At 39.0% G+C, this 17,358-nt stretch overlaps 2 protein-coding genes across 2 annotated transcripts in view; one reads left to right on the top strand and one right to left on the bottom strand.

Annotated features, from left to right (window-relative positions):
* The first annotated feature begins 136 nt into the window (after nucleotides 1–136).
* On the top strand, nucleotides 137–5,733 carry LOC139443182 (uncharacterized). The gene is made up of 3 exons (XM_071224142.1): nucleotides 137–337; nucleotides 1,954–2,262; nucleotides 4,347–5,733. The coding sequence occupies exons 1-3, from the start codon at nucleotides 226–228 to the stop codon at nucleotides 4,493–4,495; spliced, it is 570 nt and encodes a 189-aa protein (XP_071080243.1). The 5' UTR covers nucleotides 137–225; the 3' UTR covers nucleotides 4,496–5,733.
* Nucleotides 5,734–9,674: 3,941 nt separating this feature from the next.
* LOC139443696 (DNA helicase MCM8-like) overlaps nucleotides 9,675–17,358 on the bottom strand; it is a 30,737-nt gene continuing 23,053 nt past the window's right edge. The window contains exons 20-28 of the mRNA XM_071224633.1: nucleotides 17,194–17,257; nucleotides 16,884–16,939; nucleotides 16,190–16,223; nucleotides 14,510–14,623; nucleotides 13,656–13,721; nucleotides 12,763–12,932; nucleotides 11,951–12,035; nucleotides 10,923–11,012; nucleotides 9,675–9,788 (exon numbers count right to left, since the gene is read on the bottom strand). Of these exons, the coding sequence (XP_071080734.1) occupies nucleotides 9,675–9,788; nucleotides 10,923–11,012; nucleotides 11,951–12,035; nucleotides 12,763–12,932; nucleotides 13,656–13,721; nucleotides 14,510–14,623; nucleotides 16,190–16,223; nucleotides 16,884–16,939; nucleotides 17,194–17,257 (793 nt within the window). The remainder of the gene's footprint in view (nucleotides 9,789–10,922; nucleotides 11,013–11,950; nucleotides 12,036–12,762; nucleotides 12,933–13,655; nucleotides 13,722–14,509; nucleotides 14,624–16,189; nucleotides 16,224–16,883; nucleotides 16,940–17,193; nucleotides 17,258–17,358) is intronic.

Raw genomic sequence — 17,358 nt, 5'->3', positions numbered from 1 at the left:
GTTTCTTTAGTAACTTATAACATGTTTCAAAAGTACAATGTACTTTTTCTTTATTTAGAAAAATGGCGCGCAAATGCAAGGGGCGCAACTCCAAAAGTAAAAGTAGGTGGCGCATGTGCTTCCGGTAACTAAGCACGCCAACTTATTTTACTGATCAGTGTTTATTAATGTAAACAAAGCTGGTAATGAGATGATTTATCAAACACAGTGGGTACAAGGACGCTGATGGGAACTGGATGTAGCTCAGACAACAACGTCATCAGAGCATCAACTGCATCGTTACAGGACAACGAAACAACGCCTTTCAAAGTTCTTATTTTGGGGCCAAGTAATGCGGGTGATTACCTGTAAACTATCAGTATTTAGCAAAAACTAATATGCTAGTAGTTGGGTCATTAATCAGTCATTAGTTTCAACAGAGACCAAAAATATCTATCGATGATCAACGCATTTTTTTAATTTTAGACAGGACAAGAAGCTCCTTCAAACTTTAAAGATGATGAGGGCACGAGTGGCCCAATCAAAGTTGTTTAAATTCGCTTTTCCGAGGTGCTTACCTTGAACATGCTAGAAAAATATGACCGTGGTTTGAATCCCAAGTTCACCCTGGTTATATTCCTTTGTTTGTAAGCACCCTACCTTAGCCCGCTGCTTTCACCAAAGTTGTAAACATCTTATCTAAGAACTTCATCATGTTGAGCTGTCCTCCCACGCCCATATCTGAAAATACTGCAGCATTAGACCACTCTTGCTAACTCTCTGAAAGAAGTTGGTGAACTAACTACGAACCTATACAGAGTAACCTCACATTCTGTGACAGGTGTATACAGACACTGTATCTGCTGCACAGCTGTTTGTGAAGCGACAGTCCAATCAAAAGAAACCTGACTTTGATGTGCTCTAATATAGAGAACCTCAGCACCACAAAACACATCAATGACCAGCAACACTCAGATCAGTCAGTTACAGTGTGTCACCTGGTTGATTGGGATATTGCTGGCTCAGGTTGCAAAATTAAAATATGTCTGCTAGTTTGAGACCAGTAAAATTCTGGAAGGACTAGTGACATTTCCTGGTGGGCAACCATATTTACCATTAATGATTTAATGGGTAGATAGAAACTCTGTGGATCATTTGCAGACTCGTGAAAATAAGACGTAATTTCTAACCCTGCTGAATGCCGTTTTTAACAACTCCACTAATCACAATACAAAAGGGTATCACAATAAGCATGTTTACCTTAAGTAGCATGGAAACTTCTTGACTATAGATATTTCTGAGCAGGTTCAAAAGGAAAAGCTTTGTGTAGACACATCTTCTTAGCAACTATTATTAGCATTGAACTTGAAGCCCTAATTACAACATATTTTGTGATATTTGACTGACAAAAACACTCTGGTTCATCAAACGAATAGCAAGTTAGTAACTTTAGCAAGTGTATGGGTTTGTATCGATACAGAAAAAAACCTATTGTGTATCGTATCTTCTCGTAAAACCTCACGATGCACCAGTGCGACAATGTCTCTTTTCATCCCTAGTTAATACTAGTAATGCAATTTATAGTGCATCTGATTCGCAGGGGAACGTAGCCAAGGTACTGTGTACATTAGAGTCAAGCATACATTGTAGATGACTCGAGATGGACCATTTGTTTCATGCAGGATTAGCGTGTAAATCTTGGAAATCACATGCAGCATGTCGTGATGAAAATAAAGACAATGTAGTAAAACTTGACTGACTGTTAGTTTTGTTATTTAACATTGGAAACATGTCTTCTTAATGTACATACTTATCTATGTATTTTTATGGTTCGCATTTCATTTGGCGATGAGTATAGAAGAAACCAATACACCACAATTCAAGTTGCTGTTTCAAATACGAGATTTTACCAGTGGACATCTCTATTATCAAAAAAAGTTTTCTTGAAATGATACAGGTTGTGTCTGTTTTCAGGGAAAACCTATTTATTATATTCCTGGTTGTTGGAAGTAGAGGGCGTCCATTCGACGAAGCCAACAGAGGAGTTTAATGTGGAGACTCTGGAGGCCAAGTCGGGGGCCAGGTTCACCGTGTGGGATCTAAGTGGGGCCCTCCGACATCACAGAAAGAGAAAGTTTTATGAAGGAACACAGGGACTTGTATTTGTCTATAATGCCAACACAGACTTAACACAAGCCAAAGACGACTTTCAGTTGTTGCTAGAGGAGCGAGTTGTGCAAGATGTCCCCTTAATGATAGTTGCGAATCAAATGAAAGAACATGGTAAGATATTTTGATATTTTGATTGTGTTCTGATCTAAATAATCATATCGTGATTGGATCAGATTCTATTTTTTCAATATGAATTATGTTAATGTTTTGACAATCCATCTGACAATGAAACAAAATGGCTTTCAAAAGTTATTAAACAGAGGACTTTTATACATTTTGCTATATATACAGCTATAAAACAGTTTCAAAATAAACACCTGCCCATAGGCCTGTGGTAGATAGATCTCTCATGTTACCGTAGGCCTGTGGCAGATAGATCTCTCATGTTACCGTAGGCCTGTGGCAGATAGATCTTTCATGTTACCGTAGGCCTGTGGCAGATAGATCTCTCATGTTACCATAGGCCTGTGGCAGATGGATCTCTCATGTTACCATGGGCCTGTGGCAGATAGATCTCTCATGTTACCATAGGCCTGTGGCAGATAGATCTCTAATGTTACTGTAGGCCTGTGGCAGATAGATCTCTCATGTTACCATAGGCTTGTGGCAGATAGATCTCTCATGTTACTGTGGGCCTGTGGCAGATAGATCTCTCATGTTACCACAGGCTTGTGGCAGATAGATCTCTAAGGTTACCATAGGGCTGTGGGAGATAGATCTCTCATGTTACTGTAGGTCTGTGGCAGATAGATATCTCATGTTACCATAGGCTTGTGGCAGATATATCTCTCATGTTAACATAGGCTTGTGGCAGATAGATCTCTCATGTTACTGTAGGCCTGTGGCATAGATCTCTAATGTTACCGTAGGCCTGTGGCAGATAGATCTCTCATGTTACTGTAGGCTTGTGGCAGATAGATCTCTAATGTTACCGTAGGCCTGTGGCAGATAGATCTCTCATGTTACCGTAGGCTTGTGGCAGATAGATCTCTCATGTTACTGTAGGCCTGTCGCAGATAGATCTCTCATGTTACCGTAGGCCTGTGGCAGATAGATCTCTCATGTTACCATAGGCCTGTGGCAGATAGATCTGTAATGTTACCGTAGGCCTGTGGCAGATAGATCTCTCATGTTACCGTAGGCCTGTGGCAGATAGATCTCTCATGTTACCGTAGGCCTGTGGCAGATAGATCTCTCATGTTACCGTAGGCCTGTGGCAGATAGATCTCTCATGTTACCGTAGGCCTGTGGCAGATAGATCTTTCATGTTACTGTAGGCCTATGGCAGATAGATCTCTCATGTTACTGTAGGCCTGTGGCAGATAGATCTCTCATGTTACCATAGGGCTGTGGCAGATAGATCTCTCATGTTACCATAGGCCTGTGGCAGATAGATCTCTCATGTTACAGTAGGCCTGTGGCAGATAGATCTCTCATGTTACCATAGGCCTGTGGCAGATAGATCTCTCATGTTACCATGGGCCTGTGGCAGATAGATCTCTCATGTTACCATAGGCCTGTGGCAGATAGATCTCTCATGTTACCATGGGCCTGTGGCAGATAGATCTCTCATGTTACCATAGGCCTGTGGCAGATAGATCTCTCATGTTACCATGGGCCTGTGGCAGATAGATCTCTCATGTTACCATGGGCCTGTGGCAGATAGATCTCTCATGTTACCATAGGCCTGTGGCAGATAGATCTCTCATGTTACCATAGGCCTGTGGCAGATAGATCTCTCATGTTACCATGGGCCTGTGGCAGATAGATCTCTCATGTTAGGCCAATAGTTTCAAACTTGTATGTGTCCTTATGGCCTGCAGTACATTCATGTGTCTATATATTTGTCATAATAAGTTGGAAGTGGTTTTTTTCAATGAGGGCCTGAAGAGTTTAGCCAGGACCTGCTGCTTCAAACAACACAATCATTGGGTCCTGATTACAGCCTGGCAATATTTTTGTATTTCAACCACTGACCCAAATTATCCGAGATTTTCAAAATATATATTGAAACAGACTAAGTCTAGATTGTGATTGTGCTATCTGAATAGTGCAAAATGAAAAAAAAATCTAATTCTGAGTTGAAACATTATGATGTGCAAGTTGTATTATATTTATAAGTTCTTTATTTATAGCAACAAGTTACATTGTTCTGTTAAATATTTCATACTCCCTCAAATAATTTCTCCTTTCAGAAACCCCATCCGAGGAGGATTTGCTTGGTAATCTTGGTGTTAAAAAAGATATGTTAAATAGACGTTGGTGTTTATCACGGGTTCGACTGAAATCGCAACAGGATGTCGATGAAGCAATCTGTGATCTCCAAAGACTTGTCAGGAAGTGAATTATGTAAATACAGAGCTCCAGATAAGCTTTTGTGTTATGGGTATTTTACCCATGCATTTTAAAATCATTGGGTATCAGCAATGCTATCTGGGTATTCAAATTTCTGTTACCCACTAGTTTTTACACGTGGGTATTTAAGTTAAATATTTAAAAACACTATTCATCTAGTCCCTGCAAACTGGTGTCATGTGGGTTCGAGAGCTTTATAGGACTCAAAAATACCACGATACTTCAACAAGAAAGTGTGATGGCAAATGATCTTGATGTAACTGTCATCGTGGAGTTTGGCAAGGTTGATGGAATGCCCGTTTATAATTTCAAAATAAGTTGCTGATTTGCTGATCGAATATGCAGGGTTACTTCACAATATTTTGATGATACTCACAAGTTTTATTTTTGTAGCTTATCTGTAATGTTCGTTGCGTAGTTGATATGCTTGGATTTGATTTTATTGCGTATTTCTGCATTTCTGATGCGTATTTTACGCAGATACGCACCTTATCTGGAGCTCTGGTAAATATTTAGCAGGTTTCTACATTGACTGTGGAGCCATCAAACTGGCTACCTTGTCACTTAAACTACATCTCCAACATCATTTATCATCAATCCTGGCTTCTTACTGTTACTGTTGTCATAAATATTCCTTCGCAATCTGTTGAAAGCTCTGATTTTTGGTCATCCGTGTCAGCAAAAAATGGCCTGCACTGCACAGTTGCATCCCCTTGTTGTGTCAGAATCAGCTGATCATTGGTTTGAATCTCAGATTAACCCTGGTCATGGTCCTTGGTCACCACCATACCATTCCTCCCCTTGGAAAGCACTGGACCAGTGAAGCTGAACTCTCATGCTTGATAACACCTGAATTGTTTCAAGAGGTTGGAATCGATTTTCAATAGAGCCAGCACAGCAGAAATATTGTAAAATCTATCTATGGCCACTGCTCAGTCATTTATGTTTAAATGCATTTTTGGCTCTGCAAACATCTTTGAAATAGCTGAAAAAGCTGTATTTTTCTCCCTGTTTTGACATGGTAGGATGTTGAAATCATTACGGTTTTAGTGTGGTTCTTGTGAAACATGGGAACATTGTTTGGCCTCAGAAAAATACTCGCCTAAGAAGGTATATAAAGTTCAGAATTGAAGGTCTGTGTAAAGTAAATTTAAATGTTATGTATTGTAACATTATTCTTCAATAGTACTTTCATCCTTGAAGGTTTAGAAACAAATGTAGTAATTTAGTTGTTTAAAATTTGTTAATACTTTGTCGTCACTATTGATTCAGAAATATGTGAAAACTTTTGTTAACTGGCCATCTTGACATTTTGAAGTGTTGACTACATATCCACATGAGCTAAAGTGCCATGGTACTATTTTTACAAACATTCACACAGTTCTTATTTCTGACCATCTAATTTAATTTGTTAGTTTTTGTGGCTTCTGCATCCAGTTGTCATCAGTTTTACATCATTCTTCATCCAGCGTGCCAACTGAACAGATTTTGTGTTCATGCAAAATGTGATAACCGTCCATTATACATTCATTGTATTATTATAAATATTCTATCTATTTGTCAAGCTACATACTGAGTATCATTAGCAATGATAGTCGACTGAACAACAATGAATTAAAAGCATATTAAGTTTTGTGATTTGAATGTATGAAATAAAGTTTTACACCACATCACATGTGCTTTTGTTGTGATGATCATTAAAGGGGCACTGATCTAACGCCATTTCCCGGATTGGTTGTTGCCTTTGTTATTGTTTTTTCCCCTGTGAGTACCCGGATGATACGTAACGCAACTGAGCGTGACCAGAGACTGGGCTACCGTCTGCAAGGACAGCTAAATAAACTTGGAGGCTGGAGGCAATATTTGTTTTACGCATTTTTGAATAAACACTGATTAGTTAAATGTGATCTATAAAGATTCGACAAAGGGCGCATATTAATTAATTTCTTCAGCCTAAACAAACAGACAAAAAGAACGGCGGAGCTCATCGGAAGTCGTCATTTGGAAATACCCCAGATGGTTATAGTTTAATACTAAAAAAAAGGTATCCATGCAGTGAAAGCATTTTCGGATTTCGGATTGCGTCGATAATACGATTACTACTCCCTTGTTGTCATCAACGTTTTCTCGTATAACCCTACACTTGTGTATTTGTCGTCATTCACTTGATGCTCAGTTAATGAATTTATTACAGGTACAATTAGTGGTAGCACCACTTAGATTACCTGACAAAGGTTCTCATTTGGCATTTATTGTGTCTGGGGTAATTATTCAATCTATATCCAGGTTTGAAGTGAGGTGAAATGTGCGTTATGTAATATGCACGTGGCAGCCCAGCAAGAGATGAATGATCAGTTGATTTACTTTTTTAGGTAAATCAACGGATCGTTCCTAGTCATCAAAGGATTAACAGAAAATATGTTATCTTGCACAGTGGATATGTCAAAAGTGAGTGTTTACATGTCTAGGTTTACTAAAACAAAGGGAATACACTCATATCATGGCGTGAAGTGCCGATGTAAAAACAACATACTTTGTTCAAAGGGTTAACTGATAATACGTTGATTGGTTGCTCATTGTTATCAAACTCAGTGGATTTTTTAGGAACCGTGGACGTTATGAAAATAGTTGTCACGTGGCCTTTCTCAGCCAACCCTTGGAAACAATCCAAGTGATCAGTTGAGAAACGAACACTGGTTATAATATCCCGAAACGATATATATCTTTTAGAATATTTGATAGTTACAGAGACACGTGACATCGAATAAGTTATTTTGTATAGCTGCAGATGAGTGGGACATTATTCCTTTGTGTGGATATTCACGGATACATTCCTCGAACAAGGAAGCTGCCTATTTATACACATAAATTTGGTAAGTTGTAATTATGGTATTTGCATTTTGTTTTCCTTCATTTGAACCGATTCGTTCTTGTTTCTCTACGTCTTGGTTGGGAAATTCTTCAATGCGCGATAGACATTGTTTTCACAGGTCATTTCCTTTGTAAGCGTGTATAGATTACCGTCAATTTGTAAAATGTGATTCTCTCAGGCAATTTATAAAATGTGTAAATATTTCAGTCATTTTGACTAAAAGATCTGTCCAGATTGATTAAGACGATCAAAAGGGCCTACAAACATCACAACAGATTATTATGTAGGATTAGAAGCCAAACAACATAGAAATGTACTTTTCAACGTAACATTTTCAGTCTCTTTGTGATGACATTAAACATCAAAATGTTTGGAATTCGTTATCATAATAATACAGATGGAAATGTTTTTCAGTCACTTTGTAAAATAACTGAATATTTATACGTTTAATAAATATGTTACACATTTTGACAGTAAAAATATACACACTATAAAAAAAGCAATGCTCAGATGAAATATTTACTTTGTGTTGCAAGTCAAAATAGTGTAAACGAAATTCGCAAAATTACCAAGCAAGTGACTTATCAAAACTTCGTCACCATTACCGATGCTACCCACAAAAATACCTACATTTCCTTATTATCTCGAAAACTGTATTTCATTTTGTTGATCAATGTGACCATACGCTCTTATTACTACCGGTATCCATAAAAGTGACTAATGCGCTTACGAATGGCGCAACAGAGGTCGCGAGCTAGTCTAGATTTCTGCCTCTACATCCGGGTACTCACTGGGAAAAAACAATAACAAAGGCAACAACCAGTCCCGGGGAATTGCGTTAGATCAGTGCCCCTTTAACCTGTGTACAGAATCACTGCCCCTTATTCTGTAAAAACAGAAAAATGTCAATGACCGAAAGAGGTCAATTTTAGCATTTAAGCACCCTGCTCCAAAAGGTGTTCCCTTACCAACTTCTAGACCAATCTGTCAGTAATCTTTATAAATGACCGGTACCAAGACTGAAAATTTACATGTCAGTCCATATTCTTGTGTTGAGATCTGTTACATACCAGTATTTTTTTTACAGAAAGCAGGAAAGCAGAAAGGGAATATTATTGCCTTGTTACTATTATGAAAACAAATTTAACTCATTGTACATTGTATATGGTTTAAATAAGTGCCCCCCTTTGTCAAGTTTCTAAGCACCCTGGGTGCTTATTACGGCGTATATGGTAGGTCCATATCAATATGCGCTGTTGTGAGAAGTGACATAATGGATTGGGTGGTCAGAATCTGCAGCATCAAACGTTCACTCACTGATGGAAGTGTTTCAAAGTGTTTCAAACGCATTCACAAACTTTACACAACAACAAATACAAGCATGGTTTTATTTGTGTATACAAAGTCTCAACCTCTGTATATGATTCCTGTACAAGTTTACAGTCCAACTGTCATAATATAGTCATTCACATTGTGTATCACAGGTAGCAGGTGAAATGATTCATCTATTCCATATCATCTTCCGGAGGCAAAAGTGTCCACTGGCCTTTTGATCCAAGTCTTGTTCCCACCCTTGCCACATCAAGCTTAATATGATTGGACTATCACACATATCAATAGTCCAATCAGAGAACATTTCGCAAAATCAACATCCATGACTGGTACCCCTTTGAATGAAAGTGATTTACCGCTGCCTGTCTTTGTTGACCTGAATATACCTTTTTCATCTTTTAAACCCCTCAACGGTTGCCTATGTTTCAGGGATGAAAAAGCGTATGTTTTCGTTATCTGATCGAATAGGTTGTCACCTATCATAGTCGCCATCTTTGTGGATCTATACAAGATAAGAACAGTGATCTGATTGGATATCGTGTTTTCATTACAAGGGGCACAACTCGTGATCTACGCCAGGGTCAAACCAAGAAAAGTGACCTTGATGTGGCAAGGGTAGAAACTAGGCTATGATATAGGCTAGTGGACACGCTTGCCTCAGGAAGATGATTCCACATCAGTATCCATGTGTCTGCAGCTGGTGTCACATCAGTATCCATGTGTATGCAGCTGGTGTCACATCAGTATCCATGTGTCTGCAGCTGGTGTCACATCAGTATCCATGTGTCTGCAGCTGGTGTCACATCAGTATCCTTGTGTCTGCAGCTGGTGTCACATCAGTATCCATGTGTCTGCAGCTGGTGTCACATCAGTATCCATGTGTCTGCAGCTGGTGTCACATCAGTATCCTTGTGTCTGCAGCTGGTGTCACATCAGTATCCATGTGTCTGCAGCTGGTGTCACATCAGTATCCATGTGTCTGCAGCTGGTACACCTTGGCCCCCTTCTTCAGCAGAAAGCCTTGGTTGTTGAGAGAGGCCACAAACCCCTCAAAGTCTGCGACATGGAGACCGAGATCCTGCAGAAGGAAACAACCCATGTACAAATAAACCTGGCAATAAGTGGTTTCTTGACATCAGTTTTCACCATACATTGCAGGCACAGTAACAAGTCGTCAGGAGATGATAATTGGCCTGGTTCTCTACAATGTGCTTCCTGGATAAATATAGACATGGGAAATTTTTTTTTTAAATTATGTGCAACAATAAAAGAAATCTGGAAATATGAGAAAACCCATGAAAAAGGCTCAACCAAAAACATGTAAAATACAGTTATCACCTTATAATGGTTATGTGGCAAAACTAAACACGTCTTGAGTTATGCTCAAGAAACAAAATCATTAAAACTTCTATGTGATTGGGCAAATCAGAGAAATAGTTGCTTATTAATCTATTTTATCTAATGCTCTTATGGTACTGGGCCCTGTTCCAAAGAGCAGTCTTAGCACTATTATTGTCTAGGTTAAAGTATGGGAGTTACGTTTATCTTAGCGTACACATGAAGATCCAGGGTAGAATAGGTCTTCAGCAACCCATGCTTGCCGTAAAAGGCGACGAACAGGATCGGGTGGTCAGGCTAGCTGACTTGGTTGATGCATGTCATCGATCCTAATTACGTGGATTGATGCTCATGATATTAATCACTGGATTGTCTGGTCCAGACTCTATTATTTACAGACCACTGTCATATAGCTGGAATATTGCTGAGTGCTGCGTTAAACAACAAACCAACCAACCAACCAAGCTTATTAATCTATTTTATCTAATGCTCTTATGATACTGGGCCCTGTTCCAAAGAGCAATCTTAGCACTATTATTGTCTAAGTTAAAGTATGGGAGTTACGATTATCTTAGTGTACCCGTGAAGATCCAGGGTAGAAAAGGTCTTCAGGCCGCCGTCATATAGCTGTAATATTGCTGAGTGCCGCGTTAAACAATAAACCTACCAACCAACCATCTTAGCGCTCTGATCACTTTGTGGAACAAGGCCTGCTCCTACAAACATTCTCGGTATAGAATCAACATGCCTGGCATATATGAGTACATGATTACCACATGTATAAGACATGAGACAAAATGGACAGCAGATGTCTGTTCTGTTCTGATCTACCGCATGTGCCCTATTAAGTACTATTCAGTACTGCTGTTCCCACCTTGGCTATCTGCCTCATCTGCTGCACAGTGAAGATGGAGTTGTACGTCTGCTCCGCCACCTTCTGAAGGGCTGCCACAAACCTCTTGGGCTGAAACAGAGGGAAGCCATCCATCCCGTTCTTCTATATTTTCACTATTTTGGTTATTAAAAGTTTCAGGTTATGTTGCATCCCTGTAAGATATAACAACACATCGGATTCAAACCTGATTAATAATTAATCATAATTATCAATGCAGCAATGATGTTTCATGGCAAGCTCGTATTTTATAATATGCTGGTCTTCCCATACTCTACATTCTGTGTCTGCATGGAAACCTTTATGTGATAAAAGCTGTCCTTTATTGATGACACAGACACCATATTACCACACAACACAAGGAACATATCACATATTACAAATCAATCAGTTCAAATGTCCATGAAACAAACCTTATTTGTAATAGTTGCAGGGCAGTTATATATCCCTTCTACACTGCTGTGCTTTCTGTAGAAATACCGTATTCGACGTAATAAGCGCCCAGGGCCTTCTCAAAATTAGAAATAGGGGCTCTTATTAGAATATTATTTTGGTGAAAAAAACAGAGTTGAAAAATCGTGGTTTATGCTGACAGCCTGAAATGTTTACATACAACAGATATATTTTTCAAGAATTTAATTCCCCATAATTGAGGGTGCATATAACACCTGAGTGCGCATTATACACAAATAAATAAGTCTTGTGTACATTGATCAATCGGAAGGGATCCTAACTGGGATCGTGCACTAGCCATCATATTAGCAAATATCGCCGGGCGCTTACTACGTCGAATACGGTATGTGTAATATGCTCGAGGAAATACGGAATGCCATGTCAGTTTTCGGGGTCAGTATCAGTTCAGTATAAAGATTACAGGTTGGTCAAGAAGTTGGTCAGGGGATGCTTAAATACAGTGACATCTCTAATTGTAATTTATTGCAGTTGAATCAGTTGTCATTACCAGGTTTCATGTGCAACACAGCCTTATATACTTGATAGAATCTGCTTACCTGAGATCTCCCACTCATGCCTGAGCCGTGCTGTGAACGTTTGAAGTCCAACCACCCAAACTGATCCGAGTAAACGTCCACCATGCTGGGAGTAGACAGACACACTTCATCAACAAACTAGAACATCATTTATCAGTCATGACTAATGAATAAACCTGTCATATTAAAACAAGCATGAAATACACATATCCCTGCCAATTATATGTTGCACTGAGTGTGAGACACCAGACCCTGACCACAAAAGGCACCTGGGACTCGTCCCAAGCAGTCAATAGCACAACAATAGACTGATTAATATGCTGCTAGTACCATTAGCAATCCCAGCAAGGTAGTGTTACTTTGAGAAGATCACTGGGAGCAGTGGTTATTATCAGATACACTGGTGTTGTACATTTGCTTCTGTGGATAAGAGACATAAAATTCCTAACAGTTGACCACTTGTTTGAAAAGTTAGGAAACGGTTCAGAAGATATTTTCACTGATTGAATCTTAAATTGAAGTCCAATTGTTGTTTCCAAAATTCCTAAATAATAAAAGGCACCAGTTCAGGGCTTGGGTGATATCTGAGAAAAATTTGATCAAGAAATATTGAAGTCTTTGATTTAACCAGAAACTTGACGGACAGAAGAAGCGACACACTTTCCTATATCCCTGCCACACTATTCAAGTCTGAGTCCCTCTCAACCTCATGATACACACACATCTCTCCATGCCAGTCTAGCCTCTAAACCTCAGTCAATCTTATGATATATGCTCCACTCGCAGCACAAGCCTAGCCTAGGCCTGTCAACCTGCCAGGAAGTGACACTCACCTGAACTTCATGATCTCCACCACCTCCTCGGCATCCTGTGAAGTGGCCACCTCCCTCAGCTCCAGTCTAGCCCTGGCCTCTGTTAGTCTGATCAGGGACTCCAGCTGTCGGGTTGTGATCGGGGTGCTGTCCTGTGTCTGATGCTTCTTACGGAGGTCCAGATAGAAGTTCTGGGGGATAATTAGGAATTGAATTCAATACTTTTTGCATTTATGGAGGTATAATTACTTTTATGAAAAACACTGGTGTGCCCTCTCTGGAAATCCGTGTAGCAGATTTGCAAAGTGTGTGCACACCTGTTTTCACATTTTTACCTCCATAAACGCTACATATTGCAGATAACAATACGAAATCATCGACAACACAAGACCCACCCACTCTATTGTCTAGCAATCAGGAACAGTAGTCAGTTACTAGGCACGGCCTACTATTGTTTTAGGTTTATGGAAACAAATGCAAAAATATTGCTTGGTTATCCAAACAAAAGCCATGTAATCACTTGCTATTTATTTATTCAAACATTATCAGGAATGGCAATAACGTAACATATAAGAGACCTATATGTCATATACTGATCCATCTGTTCACATCATTGTACTGTACTACTATCAGTTACCTTTTTGGACATGAATCAACATTACTGTTTCCATTATCAAAAAAATATAAATCAGTCCCAAATAATTCATGACAAAATTAAATGCATTACCAGAGCAGTAATTGAAACAGGCATCTTAATTGCAAACTAACCTACCATATTTATTTCATTGGCATCCAACACTCCAAACATGGATTAGAATTAATATGGATCAGATTGTCTTGCCGTAGTTAATCATTAAAACAATAAATCATTCACATGGAGTTTAAACACAAACATCTATTCTTCAAATACAAACCTGTAAAACCCTGGCTGCTTCAGGGCCTATGGTTGTATGAACATACTTCCTGGCATAGCCTATGTACTGCAATACAAGAATACAAAAAAGTGTTTCAAAATAGTTCAGCAACATTCGGATAAAATGTTAGTCTATAAGAAAACATATTATTTTCTCAGTGTAAATGTTGACAATTTGATCAAACATGCAGATTTATTAAATTCCCTCAATTTCTGATGTGAAACAGCAGTCCATTGGTGACATTACAATGCAGTTTAAGAACATTGTGGCACTGCTCCAACTCAGTTAGAAAGGTACTATATCCACTTCTTATACTTTATTGCAAAACTGTGAAGACGGTGTGTGATGTCCCTATACGTCTCTATAGTAAAATGTTATGTTTCTAGGTTTGTCAACACCATACCCGTGCTCATGGGTTTCACCGAAGTGGTAAACGTCTAAGACCTGTATCACTTCGGGCTTTCCTCCCACATTAAGCTGACACTCCACGATATAACTGGAATACTGTTAAAAGCGGCGTTAACCCACCTCACTCACTCACTCACTCACTACAGTAAAGTGTAAATTTTGCGCTGTTTCCTGATTTGGACAATTAGATCAATAACAATATCTCCATCCTAGAAATAGTTACACTCTCTTAATGCAGATGATCAGGTATTCTTAACCAACACTGATTCCTATTACAAGAACAGGACCAACCACCTACAACCACCTGAGAACCAATAGCTTGTAATTTTTCAGGCTACAGACCAATGTGTGAATATTAAGTGGTTAATTTGGATTCGCTTGATAAAAGCATGCATAAATATGTTTGAGAAGTGACTGACTAGGTGTGGGACTGTACGAGGACATACCTTCCGAAGCAGCTGATAGGGGATGGGATCGAAGGCATCGAGCTTCGGGATCTTCAGTCTCTCACTCAGTGGCTTGTCTGCCTCCCACTGCAGCCGGGAGGAATCAAGGTCATCCTGAAACAGTCGAGATCTATGCCGTTTTTATCAATGTTATGGCAGGGGACACCAAGAATGGATTTCACTTTACACATATGGGGAATCAAACCCTGGTCTTCAGCATTGTGAATCCAGGCTCTAACGGAGAGGAGACTTCATGGACACATGCTCCTGCATTCTATGTGTATAAACTTGAAACTGCAGAGTGCAGAAAATTCATATGCATGTTCAGGAATGAATGCTGATATTTCATAATTTGGTACCATTCAAAATTTATTTCTGTACATAATCATGTTTAAATTCAATGCATTTCAAGGCATCTTGTTCATTTTCAAGGCAGATCAATGTAAAGCCTCATCAAGGTAGGGATCCCAAATGCAAAGCCTTTTCAGGCCTGTGCCAACATTGCTATGTTGTAACCATGACTTGTTTAAGATTATTGTACATGTACTTACATAGCGATGTATGTGTGTATGTGGCTGCTTGTACTAGTCCGGACTCCTGGCGATTTTATAGGGTTAGCACTTTGAGATACCATGCGGTAGTATACTGACTCAGTGCCAACCAGTCTTTGTTTTAGCCCCTTAATGTCGAGCACCAGGCAGGGTAACAACAAGTTGCATCTTTCAACGTCTTTTAGTATGATGTGGGCAGGGATCGAACCCACAACCTTCTGCTCTCGGAGATGTGTTTGTGGAAGATCTGAGAGCACCTCAATAGGAGTCGTGTCAGATGATAATTCAAATAGGCCAATCAGCATCGAGGCTTCTAAATTCTCAGTACGAATGGACGAAACATTCAGACCAGCATATCTGATTTCTGTATCTTGAAAAACAACTTAACCACAAATTCTGAATGAACATAAATAAGGCTGCACTATTATATTGTGGATATTTTACACCCTGTCGTTTCTGACCGCCATGGCATCAACATCAAAAGGCGGTGCCATCAATACTTGTGTTCCGTGGTAGTGTCAACTCAAATCTATCTTCTGGAGGCCTGGCAGTTTCTTTTAAGGACAAAACCTGGGCCACAAAAAGTTACTTGATCACTCTTGGCCCCATTTTGGATGATTAATAAGCTGTCAGATGTTACAGAGATTCTTAATGTCATGTATTTTGGAAAAATCACAAATTTCTATAACTTCTTGTGCAATATAAATGAATGTGTCAAAAACCAACAAACAAATATCCCAGGACAGACACCCACAATACATATGCTCAATCCCTTGGTCAGTAACTCCCTCCTCTTAAGGTAATAGAGGGCCTACAAAGTACATCTACTTACCATGCAAACAGCTTATCAAGGATGCAACTTGGCAGTAGCCTGCTACCCCGAGTCACTTTGCCTTGTGTTAAAGGTATCTCAAGGGCTAGTACAAGTTCATGATTTTAGGGTGTCCCCTTACATAGACTACTCAAAAAAAGTTAAAGAACGCCCAATTCTTTCATATTACTACAGTTAATCTGTCGTGGCATGAAACAATCAGGCATTCGGTAAGCTCTCTTCAGTAGTGTATTAGCACTATTCAGGTATGTATGTATCAGGTTAACTTGCATCCCTGCTTATCCAGTAGCAACTTGCCTGAGTTCTTCTGACTGTAACTCCCAGAAAATCACTAAAAATAAAATGACAGGTGCTAAATGATCGACAATCGAACAGCATAATATGCCAATATTTCTTTGAAGACAATTGAATACATCTATCTGTAGATTTCAAACAGATGCAGTCAAAATAACTCTTGAAATAACAATAATATCTAAACACATCCAAACAGATGCTGTTATCCATAATACTCCTCATCGTGACATCCTAACAGATGCTGTTATCCATAATACTCCTCATCGTGACATCCTAACAGATGCTGTTATCCATAATACTCCTTGTCGTGACATACAAACAGATGCTTAAGAAACCATATTTTCAATCAAACAGTATTTCTAATTTAATACGTATTTACTTCTGGAAATTTTGGACAGCTTCACCCATAGGACAAGAAAGAATATTGATCTGGCCTGAAAATCAATTTAGACATAAACAGAAATCTTGACCTCTGTCAGTTTACTATAAGACTTATGAAAAATATATATTCTTAGTCACAATATTGTCAGTAGAAACTCAAATAGCTGTATCTTTACTTTGAGTCGTATACCAAAGCTGAGAATGAATATCATGTGCACACTGATCAGGGTAATAAAAATGTAGTTATTTGAGAATACCCCTGCATGGTGTGGAAATGTAATCCCAATATAGTCAGTAGAAAGACAAATAGCTGTACCTTTTCTTTCCTGCATGTAGCGCCATCACATGTTCAGACAGCATGTTGTCCATTTCCTGTAAGACATCACAATGGTCTTTTATAGAGAGAATTGCCCTAAACAGTCAGTGCAGTGAGTACACAATCACATTTTCTCTTCCCTCATCCTACTATTCCAGGAAGTAATCTTTTATCAACATCATCTGTATTCAACGACAGCATCAAGTTCAAACAAATTAGGTATCTTCTATCAAACATTTCAAATTATTAATTCACTTTATTATTTCAATAAATCTGCACAGCATGATGTTTCCTGTACACATATTCTGACCTCGTCTGGCTTGTCCAACAGGATGAAAACTAGGTCAAATCTTGACAGGAGTGCACTGCCCATTCTGAAAGGACAGACTTGGGATAAGGCTGACTCATATTTATCATAAATAGCAGTGAATCGATTCACCCAGTATGCAGTGTACTGCAATGTAAATTGTAAAAT

This window comes from Haliotis cracherodii, unplaced genomic scaffold (genome assembly GCF_022045235.1).
Source record: "Haliotis cracherodii isolate W230 unplaced genomic scaffold, xgHalCrac1.p SCAF_5, whole genome shotgun sequence".
NCBI lineage: Eukaryota > Metazoa > Mollusca > Gastropoda > Lepetellida > Haliotidae > Haliotis > Haliotis cracherodii.
The sequence above is the reverse complement of the archived record's forward strand: the minus strand, read 5'-3'. Positions and strand labels throughout refer to the sequence as shown.

Bases quoted from the DNA above. Each gene is read 5' to 3' on its own strand.
- LOC139443182 (XM_071224142.1), top strand. From the start codon at position 226: ATGGGAACTGGATGTAGCTCAGACAACAACGTCATCAGAGCATCAACT. The intron at 338-1,953 runs GTGATTACCTGT...GTCTGTTTTCAG, and splicing joins TTTGGGGCCAAGTAATGCGG to GGAAAACCTATTTATTATAT. The intron at 2,263-4,346 runs GTAAGATATTTT...TTCTCCTTTCAG, and splicing joins GAATCAAATGAAAGAACATG to AAACCCCATCCGAGGAGGAT.